At 35.2% G+C, this 12,757-nt stretch overlaps 1 protein-coding gene across 4 annotated transcripts in view; it reads left to right on the top strand.

Moving 5' to 3' along the window:
• The window catches only part of Wdr7 (WD repeat domain 7), a 334,029-nt gene that overhangs the window by 261,078 nt on the left and 60,194 nt on the right, over window positions 1-12,757 (top strand). For all 4 annotated transcript variants that reach the window (XM_015482357.2, XM_048806161.1, XM_048806162.1 and 1 more), the window contains one exon: window positions 9,987-10,086. In XM_015482357.2, coding sequence (XP_015337843.1) covers window positions 9,987-10,086 — 100 coding nt within the window. The remainder of the gene's footprint in view (window positions 1-9,986; window positions 10,087-12,757) is intronic.

Below are 12,757 nucleotides of genomic sequence, written 5' to 3'. Positions count from 1 at the left end.
CATTTACATAAGCTCATATTTGTGACTTTGAGTCACTTAGAACTGCACAGTCATGCACATTATAAGTAGTTTGAGAAAGGAGGCCCATGCCTTCATTTCTTGCCCAGTGCCCTATAGCAACTTGGAGCGGGCTCCATCTGGCCAAAGACCTATGCTGCAGGACTCCCCATTGGTCCCTATATCATATACTCATGTTGTTTTAGGTTGAGGCAATTTATTTGATGTGTAACTTAAAGTGATTTAATTTTCATGCTTTTAAAAGACTTGCCAAATAAATAAATTCACAAATACAAAAGAAAACCTTTCTTAGGCTCTGTCCCAATTTTTAGTTCAGAAAATATGAACACTCTACATAGAACACTCAACTCTACAACAGTGCTTGAATAATGACACCAGCTATTTGGCTCCATATGTTCAGTCCTTAATTTGTTTTACTAGATCTAGGCACCAGTTTTTGCACTTAAGGAGTAACCTTGCTGCAATATTTTCATAGAATTGCAAGTTGCAAAATTTTAGATCTGGAAAGCACCTTCTGTAATGAGTCCCCTCCTCCCATCCTTCCTTTTATGAACAGGCAAACTGAAGGCTTTTTTGTGCTGACAGACCAATGGGAAGCTCAACTCTACTGAACAGATCTCACACCTGCCGTGTGTTCTGCAGGATGAGATGAGTGTCCCCGCCCAGGCATGGACGTGTCAGGGGACGCACAGAGTTGTGCCCGCCCATCAGAAGATGACTGTTGATTTGTCCAAGTCCAGGCTCGTCCTCTCTCACCTCCTCTTGGACCTTGCTCTTTAGAAAACCCTTCTGTCACTTTTACCAAGACTTCTCTGTGGCATCTCTTTCTCATCCCAGGAGCATGCTTATTATCTCTCATTTAAAAACCTTTCTTTCTGTCCACATCTTCTCTCCCTACTGTCTAGTCTCTCATCTCTCCTCTTCCAGGAAGAGGAGTCTGCACTCTGGACACTTTGTCGTCTCTCCTGCTGTCTCGATCTGCTGGAGACTGACTTTTGTCTCCAATATTTTGCTAATCTCTCCCTCCCTCTCTTTCTCTCTCTCTCTCTTGTGCACTCACTCACTCTCTCACTCTTTCCAAATCTGAACCATTTTTTTATTTCCACATGCTTTTCACTCTTCAAAGTAGTGGTTCTCCTTTTGGTCTCAGGATCTCATAAACATGAAAAAATCTAAAGAGATTTTGTAAAGTTTCTACCTATAGATTCTTAGTGTATTAGAAATTAAAAGTGAGTGATTTAGAGAGTAATTACAGATTAATTTAAAGTTACAATAATAGACTTGCTTCATGTTAATAGAAAACATTTTTTGTGACAAATAATTACTTTCCAAGACAAAATAAACAAATACAAAGAAAAGTAGCATTATTGTACATTTTCATAGAATTTTTAAATGTCTGGTTTAGTAGAAGTCAAGTACAATTTCATACCTATGCATGTTTTTAATTAGTTGCAGCATGTAGTTTTAGTTGAATTATATGGTGAAAATTTGAAAATTTGGCCTCACAAAAATATCTAATTGAAAAAAGGAAGGATGCTATAATTTAATAGTCTTTTCGGATAATTTCACATCTTTAACACTACACCCAAACTCAACATGTGGTTATTTTTAAAGGTTAGTTCCAGTGGAATCTGCAATCATGTAAGTTTTTCATACTGTTAAATTAAATCCATTGGTGTGTAGAACACTTTGACTCTTACACCCATGCATAATTTTGCAATATTTTGTGCTGGTCTTTGAAAATGCCCCACTCCGAGGAACTTCCTTATGAAAAGCTCTCTAAATCCTGTCCTTTTAAGTTTTTATGGAGACTTCATTGCATAGGTATGATTGAAGCATGGATGACCATGTAGAAAGGTGATTGGGCACAAAAGTTGTTATCTGATGTTTATAGACTGGGAAAACGCTGAAGGCTGTGGGCAGAGCATTCCCCCATGGTAGAGCACTTGCCTAGTATGCATGAGGCTGCATGCATGCTAAGCAAGTGCTCTATCATGGAACTTCATCTCCAGACTCTGACCTATGGATTGGAGTGATAATGCTCTGTCAGTGAAGGTTCATTGATTATAGCACAGGTGCCACTCTGGAACAGGATGCTGAGGGTCGGAGAGGCTTTGTTTATGGGGGGGTGGGGGAGTAAGGGAACCCTCTGTACTTTCTGCTCAGTTTTATTGTGAACCTAAAACTGCACTAAAAAATAAAGCATTTTAAAAAATAAAAGCATATCATCCACTCAGTATACTGAGTCAGGAAGTCAGTGTGAATTTCATTGTTTAGTTTTTATTTTTAATGAATCAGTATGTCATTTTTAATCACCATATGAGAACTTGTAATATTGCTTAGTCCATTATGGATTATAGCATCCAATTATTTGGAATACAACACTAAATGGTGTTTATTTTTAGAATTGAAAACTAATATGAACAACTATTTTAGTTGACTGGTTTTAAATATATAAATAGCCAATCTCAGTACCAGATTACAAAATAAGGGAAAAAAAATCACTCAAGAAATAGGAATGGAAAAGATGGAATGCAAGTGATTTAATAAGGTTAAAGTTTTTAAGTACTCCTTTGACTTTTCTTAAACATTCGTGAAAGTATTTTAGAATCCATTTGTTTGTTCCGCACGCATTACTGTGCATCTGTCTTGTGTGCCTTGCTGGATCTGTGCATTCGGCTGGGCCACATCAAAATAGTCAGGCAGTCCCTGCCCTCACAGGACTTGAATTGGGCTTAGTAGAAACAGAGAGGTAAAAGCAGTGAAGTATCACAAACACTGGGGAAAAGGAGGCCCAGGACAGAGGACCAGATGCTCTGATGGAAGGACAGAATGGAAGGAGTGAGGAATTGTGCAGAGGAGAAAAGAGAAGAACTGGTAATGATTCAGAGGAGTTTTAAAAGATGAGTAGCATAGACATTCTTCAGGCACACAGGTCCTGATTTCAAAATCTATGCTTATTTTAGTATCCCAAATTGACTCTCATTGAAGGAAATATTATATTAAATGCTATATTGAATCTCTGAATAAATGAACACTGATTACTTTGCAAAAATTATACTGGATATTCTCTTACAATGCATATTTTACTTCCAAGAAAGAAGAAGTTTTTTGTTGATAGAGGCATTCTGTACATAGAACTGAGTAGTACATTTAATGGCTTGACTACTTTGACTTCTCGGTACATATTAAAGATGTAAGTAATGGAAAGATGGGAACTAACTTTAAAGGTCTTGAGGCAAAAAATATAGATATATGATTTTTCTTCAAATGGATAAACCACCCAACTTTTAGTAGTATTGATATTGAAATTTAAAAGTGTTTTGTAATTGTTTTCCTGGATTTTCAGGTTATCTGTGAATTGATCTTCATTGGAAGGCATATTAATAGTTTTTATACATAAAATGTGCTTCATATCAAAACATTTTCCTTCACCTGTTTCCTATAATTAAAATATGCTTACCAATTTCTGCTTGCATTAAAGTATGTTAGAACTGTGGTGCCCCATACAACCATTATAAACATGAGGTCAGTCCATTCCTATTCATGTGGGAAAAATGTTATATAAAAGACATTTAAAGAGGGACTAGCCAAGTTGCAGAAGAGTACATAAAATAAAATCACATTTTAAAAAGAAAACTGTAAATCTAGATATTCATGCATGTACCTGTATATATACAAAGAAAAAAAAAAAGTCTGGAAAAACGCACTCCAGTATAGTTCTGATGGTTATCTGGGAGGGGGTGGTGATGCATTAACTGGTAACTTCCACTTTTAACAATTTTACAAAGTTTATGGGTTTTTTTTCCTCAATGTACATTCCTAGAAGCATATATAAAACATGTGCACATACATATGTGTGCATGTATATGTATATTAAAATTCAAATGAAAGAACTAAAAAGTAATCACTGGGAAAATATTAAAGCTATAACATAGATAAGATACAAAAAAGTCAAGGTAAAATAAGCATTTATACTTTTCACCTGAATTAAAAACCATCTAATCCAACAGAAAAGTAAAAAGTTTATATTTTCAGAGATGGTGTACCTTTTCTTAAACTTTGTTATTATGTAGACAGACTGATTGATTTTGCTTTTCAAGTGAAAAGCTGAATCAGCCTTGTTCACCCTAAATGGGCACTTAAAGTCCAGTAAGGAAATGCACACAGTCTGCTTTACAACAGTGCATGAGCTCATTTTTAAAGAAACTTCTCCAAACCTGTGGTTTGTTCTCATCCCTTATGGTGATAACAATAATGCAATATAAAACAGTTCTATCCTAACTTCCAGTAAAATCCTTAAACTAGTAACCATTTTACAGTATACTTTTGATAATAATTGTAGATAGTGCTCTTGTACTCACAAATAGAATTCCCTCTAAAATCATTCTAATTCATTTTCCCATTCCTAAAACCTCCCCAACAGATGGCTGTCTCTCATTATTAATGTTCTTCATATTAAAATAAAACAAAACAGGAATGGAGGTATAGCTCAATGGTAGAACACTTAACTTGCAAGAGCAAGGGCATGGGTTTGGTCCCCAACACCACAATATTGTCATAGATGGGTAGATAGACTGAAAGAAAGAATAAAGCAAAACAAAATTCTATACCTTCCAGGAGTGTTTATTTCATTGAATAACAGGAAGAATATTTACTTTTGAGCCTTTTTAAAGTGCTGCAGAGAAATAAAATCCATATTATTTATATTAGCAAATATAGATTAAAACTAAAATTATCTGTACTTTTTATCAGGTTATACTTATAAATCACAACTATTTAAAATATGTAAATATTTAGGGTATTTGTTTCCCCTAATTAATTAGCATGTTATTAGCACTTACTTGCCTTAGGAAAATAGCATATTAACTACATCTTGTTTATTCTTTCTGTAGTATATATTCAGAGATGCAGATGGCAATGATGATGATAGTTACTAAAGTTAACGTTTATCATAGAAAGAGCTTACTGTCTACCAGGTACTATTCTGAGTACTTTGCTAGTATGAACTCATTTTAAGTTTCAACAACCTTAGTAAGTACTATTGTCATTCCCATTTTATAGATGAGGACACCAAAACGTTGATAATTTAAGCAGTTTGCGTATGCTTACACAATTAGTGCAGAACCAGGTGAGACCAATTTCCCATCCATTGTGTCACACAACCTAGACATGCATGATATTTTTCCTTGCAGAAATTTCTGCTCTATGGACAGTCCCAGAAGCATTTTCAGTCCTTTTTTCAACACCCTGGCTACAGGGTGCTATGCTAAGTGATTTTTTTTTTCTCAAAAGGAAAGTAATTCACATATTAACCACTCAGCAGGAAGTATTTTTGACTATTCATAGTATTCAAAATCCTATTTGGGAAATAGTAACTATAGTAACTATAGTATCACCATCACAGATTAAGGGATTTCCATTTGGTCTTTTGAACTGGTGCTCTCCACTGGAATAAAACACTTCTAAAAAGTATTTCCTCATATTTGCATCCTCCAGAACTAATAGCATCTCCCCGTGAGCTGATGCCTTAACTGTAGACTTTGATATATATAAATCTTCCAAATGCCTGTCCACAGAGTCCTGGAATTCTGGGAGGTAACTATGAATGTGTTCTGTAAAGGGCTTTTTCCTCTACAAAGTGTTCCCTTGAAGGCAGCTGTGGCATCACTGAGGGTGCTGACCAAGGCTCTGAGGACCTATTCTTCATCTACTAGGCTAAACTCTTCATATGCATGGCACTCACCTTGTACTGTCCAGCCAAAGGGGTTGGGACAGTTGGTAGTCACTGGTATTTTCTTTTTGGTCAGAGTGAACTGAATGTTGCTGCCATACAGAAGTCCTGTCATTCTTCTCTGCAAAACCAGATTGCCTGTGATTTGGGCTCAAGTCTTTCTCCATGGTATATTGGGACCATATCATGGATATTTCTGTTTCTGGTATGCATAATGAATAAAGGACATGGTGTGTTGTTGATTCGATTTTCAATAATTTTTAATATTAATAATGAAATCTGCATATACATCCTTCAGAGTATAACCAAGTGAATCAATCCAATTGGCAAAAAAGTAGGAAACCTGATAATACCAGAAGCCGTACCTTGTTGGTGAGAATGTAAAGCATTTTGGCATTTTCTATCAGAATTTAAAATGTGCATATTCTTTGATCCTGCTCTGGTGAATTCATCCTATAAAAATAATCACTAGGTATCTAAGATTCCCTATACAATATAACCTAACCACACATCAGAAAAAAAAAAATGAATTCAGGTGTGAGAAGAATTACCTGAGATTCATAAGAGAGGCCTAAGATGAGAGAGAATGTCTCATGAAGTCCTGAGGGAAGACTACTGCATTGTAGAATAACTGTAATATGATATCATTCCTATATTAAGTTAGAAAAAGCTCTCCAAATTCTTAACAGCAGTTACTTTTGGTGTGAGAAGGAAGATGTACTTTCTTTTTTTATATATATATAAGTAATTATTATGTTTTAAACATGGTGACCTGTAAAGGCATCCTTTATCTAGATTACCTAGAAACAGGGCCCCAGTGAAGTGAGGCCTTTGAGCAGTGGAGATATTGGCCCAATTTTCAAGCAGAGGGAGCAGCAATGTCACAGCCCTAAAGTGGGAACCATGTGAACATATCCAAGAAAGTGCAAGGAGATTTCTATGCATAGTGAGCCAGAGGAGGAGGAGATGAAGTCTGAATGGTGTTAGGGTTTTGAGGGACAGCTGTGAACAGACGAGAGAGGGAATGGGATTCATGGTTGATGACAAGGATCACCCTGGCTGCATGTGGACAGCAATGGAGGTTGGAGATAGTGACTTTAAACTGTTGGGATGAGACCACATCAGTCCCAGGCCCAGCAAGAGATGTTTTACATCATCACTCCCATCAACTTTCTTCTCCACTTGCTTGAGTACTAATGTTCTCAGGTGTTCTTTTGGCCACAAAATAGAGGAAAACAGTTATTCTAACTTGAATGTAACAAAAGGATTCTGGCCAGCTTATTACCCATGAAATTCTTCACAAGTGACAGATTATCATCATAGAGAACTGGAGACTAAGCCTTTTCAGAAGGCTTATTAGCACACATAAAACCCCAGAATTTTAGAAGAATTTAGACTTTACTGGGGAATTAAGTCAAGACTAGCCTAATCATAAAAACTATGATGGACCTCCCTTTTCAATCCATTGATACCTTCAAGGGAGGGGGCAGTTAATGCATATCTCACCATCCTTAATCTCATCAGCCCCCAAATGAGAAACTGGCTTCAGGAAGAACTCTCCTCTAGGGGTATGTCGGGCCATGGAACCCTCTATAGTGATTGACCTACTGCAGCCAGTTCCCAGAGTAAGCTTTGTGAAGTGACTGTGTTCATGCCACAGATTTCTTCTCTTAAGAGAGCCAGCTATAGCCGTGCAGTAATGCACACCTATAATCCTTGTGGCTCAGGAGGCTAAGACTGGAGTATCGAGTTCAAAGATAGCCTCAGCAACAGCGATGCACTAAGGAACTCAGCGAGACCCTATCTCTAAATAAAATATAAAATAGGGCTGGGGATATGGCTCATTGGTTGAGTGCCCCTGTGTTCATCCACAGTACCTCCCCCACCCACAAAAAAAGAGCCAGGTATAAAAAGTTTATTAGAAATCACAAGATAAAAACAGGCCATGAGACCTTCACTGTCCAGAGTTCTTTAAGATATTGTTTAGGAGTCTTAGTCTAGTAGTAAATTGCAAAGAATGAAAAATGCAGACCTATAATATATGGTCCTTTCAGGCAGACTAAAGATTTGATACCAAGAATAGATTTGATCTTTTTTCTCCCATAAATAATAGTGTTTGAAATGATGTAGAAGGATGAGGTTGATATCCAGAACATAGAAAATGGGAAATGTAACAAAAACTTTTTAGAATCTGGCTTGAATAAGATTTTGTCTACAGAAATGTATTTTACCGATGTTTTATTTAGAAAAGGATTATTTTAAGGGTGATTATATATTCACTTTTGCCAAAGGATTGTGGCAATATAGCTGTTAGATCTGTGCAAATAATAGATAAAGCACTGCTGCAAATTTTATTTTCCTATGGCCATTAGCTTACACAGAATAAATATTTGTTAAAACATTTGTCAGATATTAAATTTCATGTTACCCTAATAGGATATAATTACATATAAGTGTTTTTTTTTTACAGGGAGAGATGTTGATATTGACATAAATGTAGATTCAGTAATAACTAATTCTTAGACCACTGTAGTTATTGAATTACAAAACAGTAAATGTTTTTAAACTCTTCTAAATCATTTTCATTTTCAAATATAACAGCATTAGATTTTTAATGTGAATTTCCACTCTCTGTTGAGGTAGAGTAATATAATGTTTTCTATTGGAAAAGTTTAAAGAATTGAACTTTTTATTAACCACTTAATAGCAAGGAAAGCTTCAGAGGTTTCGGGAACTTTCTTATCCTTCCTTCCCTCAAACCAGTGTATAAGGAGGACAGTGCTATTCCTAACACAACCCCACAGGCATTCTGAAGTAGTGTCTTCCATGGGACGAAAGTGAAGCCTTGACTTTCTACTAAAGGGAAAAGAGTTGGTCATTGGGTGAGGCTTGGGCATGGGACAAAAATACTGTGTTTCATCCATTACTTGGTAATAAGTAACAAACAAAAAGTTTTAAAACTTTTAATAGTTTGTTTACCAGATTTACAAACTATATATGAATGTCATGTCTGCAAATACCAAAAGGGCCCTATCAGAATGCTCCCATTCTCATGTTCAAACCTGTCTCTCTCAGCCTCTCTTCTATAATTTCAGAAATTTCTCATGTCCTAATAGTTTTTTACTCTACACCTACTTCAATAAAGCATTAGACAAATGGTATTTTTTTCCTGTCCCGTTTTACCTCCCCCTCCTCCCTTTCAACAAAATAGAAAAGTTAGTTTAGTCATATATAACCAAAGGAGGAAATGACAAGTAATGAATTCAAAAATTAATGCAAAATTCTCATAAATTTTTAGGGTAGGCTGTTTGTTCACCTTGACAACTCACACTGAGACCATAGAACTGGATAATGTGATATATATTTTAAACTCTTTGCAGATATAGAATCATACCTGGTTTATACTGCTAATAATTTTTACTCTTATATTCAGACCCTAGCTATAAGAACTTGAAATCAGTATGATAAAGCATAAATCAGGAATTCATTAATATAGCCTTGGAATCTAATCTGGGTAAAAGAAAAAACAAATGATAAAACAACCTCTTAAAGCCTTCAAAATCTTCCTAAATACTATTTTTATGTAGTACAAAATAAATAAATATCAAATATTTTATTCATACCACCTCTAGCCATAGTTATCATTTAGATTAACTGGTAATTGTAGAAAATCTAAAGAATTTGCCAGGTAACTTTTTTGCCAATGGATAGCTTTCTAACTTCATTCTAAATTACTAATGAGAACTTTAGACATAATTTTATGTAGCCTTTTGTGATTGTTTTGCTAGAAAGTATATTCCACTACTGAATAATGTTAATACCCCATGAAAATATAATTGAATATGTAAGCCTTTTCAAAATTTTCCCCAATTCTATTCAAATGAAAATGTTTGCATAAGTCATTGTTGCAAAATTGGATTTTCAGAATTAATCTTAGTTTGTATTTGACTTATTGTTTGAGAAATTCAAGAGTATTTATGATTATAAAGTTGTTTTCTATTGAAGATACCTAATAGGCCTAAATGATATTGTGCATCAGTTTTCTTTCAAAGGATTTCCATGAATTACTAAAATTAAACATTCTTGAAAAATTTAACATTTATCATAGATGTGTTTCTTTAGAAATATATATCAGACGTGGCTTTAATCTGTGAAATGTGATGCTGTACACTTCCATGTGCAGGTCATCTCACCTGGCTTTTTGTTTTTGTTGTTGTGAAAATGTTCGATTCAGGTTCTACATGGTCAGCTATTATGAGAGGAGTCACAGAATAGCAGTTGGAGCACGCCATGGTTCAGTGGCCCTGTACGACATCCGGACTGGAAAATGTCAGGTAAATAAATCATCGTGACTTCCTCTCCATAAAGTGTGGAAGTTATTGAAAGGAGAAAGAGACCAGCACTTCACCAGTTGACGTGCTGAGCTGCTGGAACATTATGGATAATGCTAAAGGGATCAATAGTTTAATGAAGGACTCAAAGCATATAGAGCCCCACTGTCTTTATTCACTAGGACTGAAGGGCTGCCACAGATGGCTTCAGGATAGAGCCCAGAGTGAGGGGGTACTGCTCTCCAGCAACTTTGCAGTACACCTCTTCTTTTTTAAACAAGGTTTTCTGGTCTCCTTAATTTTGTCATGAGTTTTCTGAAAAAAAGTTGATGATGCACGCGTATGATATAATGGTTGAACAAAAATTTATTCTCTAAGTTAAATGATTTATTTACATGGTAACAGGTGTTTATTTAATTGCAAGACAGTAATCTAGTCAGAATTCATAAAAAGAAAAAGCAATTTCATTTAGTAAAGCTTTATTAAAAAATAAAGTAATGCTGTCTTTGAAATAATGATATTACTTTGTATACTTTTATAACACTTTTTATGTTTTTATAACATGTTACTCTTTATTAAAAATTCATCTTGGTTTTGATCTTGATCACCTTATTCTCAAAATATAACAGTTAGATAGACAGGGCTAGTCTAGCCCTACTTTAGATATAAGGGAATTGAAGCTCAGAGCTTTAGTAGCTTTATCCCAGAGTCACATTAGTGGCTAAGGGCAAACCAGACCTAGGTACCATTGAGATGGCAAAATTATACCATTCATTGATAAATAGTGCCAAAACAGCTTCTCGCCCCAATCCTCTTCCTCCTTCTCCTCCTCCTTCTCTTCTTCTTCTCCTTGTCCTCTTCCTCCTCCTCCTCTTCTTCCTTTTTATTGATTCTTTTTAGTTCTACATAACACTAGGATTCATTTTGACACAATCATAAAAGCACAATACATAGCTTCTTATGTTTCATTGTAGTGTTTATTAATGCTGATATATTTACCTGTCTTGTAGTGTAAGGAATTTCCAGAAAGAGTATGAAAAAATTAATGAGGAGGTGACTAAAATTTTAGGCTGTCTCTTAAATGCAATAAACTGTTCATTAATCCTCCAAAACTTCCCTGTCAGCTTTCAGTGAAATAGTTCTAAGAGATGGTAACAGGTGTTGGGGTAAAACATTCAACAGGCAGACAAGTTTGGGAGATCTGTTTGAATATTAAGCACATTTATTTGTTCAGACTCCTGAGATGGTCATGTGTGAATATGCTTTGCACATAGATTATGCACCATTTGCTATACTTATTAACTGTTGGATTGTGTTGGCATGTGTAAACCTCTTATCCCATGACATATTCCTTTATGCTGGGCTGTCACTGAAATCACTCTGAATGTTTGTCTAAAAATTAAGTTACACGATATTTATAATATTCTTTCAGAAGAGAGATTCTTCAAAGGGCATTTTCAGACTCTTAAGACAAATATTTTTCTCTTTTTAAACCTAATTTTTAAAACAGATATATAAAAATTATATGTATTGATGGAGCGCCATGTGATGTTTCAATACATGTATATGTTGTATAGTGTTTAAATCAGGTTAAACATCTTTATTTCCTCAAACACTAATCATTTCTTTGTGGTAAAAACATTCATATTCCTTTTTTCTAGCTTTTTAATTCAGCACATTGTTATCTATAGTCACCTTACTGTCCAGAACACACCGGAGCTTTCTATTTCTATTGAACTGTAATTTAGTACCCATGGATCAACCTTCCCCAATTTTCCCCTGTCCTCTACTCTCCGTAGCTTCTGGTAACCACCTGTTTTTAAAACAGTGTGAAAAATTGGAGTTTATTAGACTTTGAGAGAAATACCACAAACATCTGCAAGGTAAAGATGGGGGGAAAAAATAACAGGAGACCTTGTAAAGCTTCAAAAATGAACTGAAGAAATTCTAGAGAAGATTCTCCATTATCAAATGAAATGCAGTTGCCACTGGCAGACAGCCAAGTGAACCAGTGAGTGCAGTGAGCTAACCAAAAGTAAGCTGGAGGACAGCAAGTGTACACTAGTGACCAAGGACCAAAGTGCACTGAAGTATACGTTGCTTTCCATTTCTCTTCTTACTAAGTGGTCTCAGTGATGAACTCAGTAATATACTGAAAACGTTAATGTTTTGAATACCTTCTTCTTTTCAACTGGTTTACTTGAGATACACTTACCAAAGTCATTCTTTCTTAAAAGGAATTTGAAATACCATATTTTCTGTACATTATTTTGATGCATTATTTTAGTGTCCCCATGATTTTTTTTGTACTTCATCTTCTTGATTTTACTACCTAAAATTATCATTAGTGTTGCTAGGGTGAATAGCCTTTACTTTCCCATTTTGTATGAAGGGAAAACCTGCCCTTTTCTCTCTCATCATTCTATGAAAACACAGCTAAATCTTCAAGATTTATCTTACCTACTCTTGCCAGCTATCATTTATATCCAGTGACAATGAACCTTAAAAGATTCTCTTACTTCTTTTATTAATGTTGTAAGATTTAAGATAAAGTGAGTGAACATCTGAAATAGCATATAGTGTAGGTAGCGTGCTTAGAAAAGGTGTTTTAAGAAGTGAATCATAGGATCATTTTGAACTAGGAATGAGGTAAAGCATTTCTTGAAAAATATTT

Source organism: Marmota marmota, unplaced genomic scaffold (genome assembly GCF_001458135.2).
Source record: "Marmota marmota marmota unplaced genomic scaffold, marMar, whole genome shotgun sequence".
Taxonomy (NCBI): Eukaryota; Metazoa; Chordata; class Mammalia; order Rodentia; family Sciuridae; genus Marmota; species Marmota marmota.
This window is presented reverse-complemented; position numbering and strand designations above follow the sequence as displayed.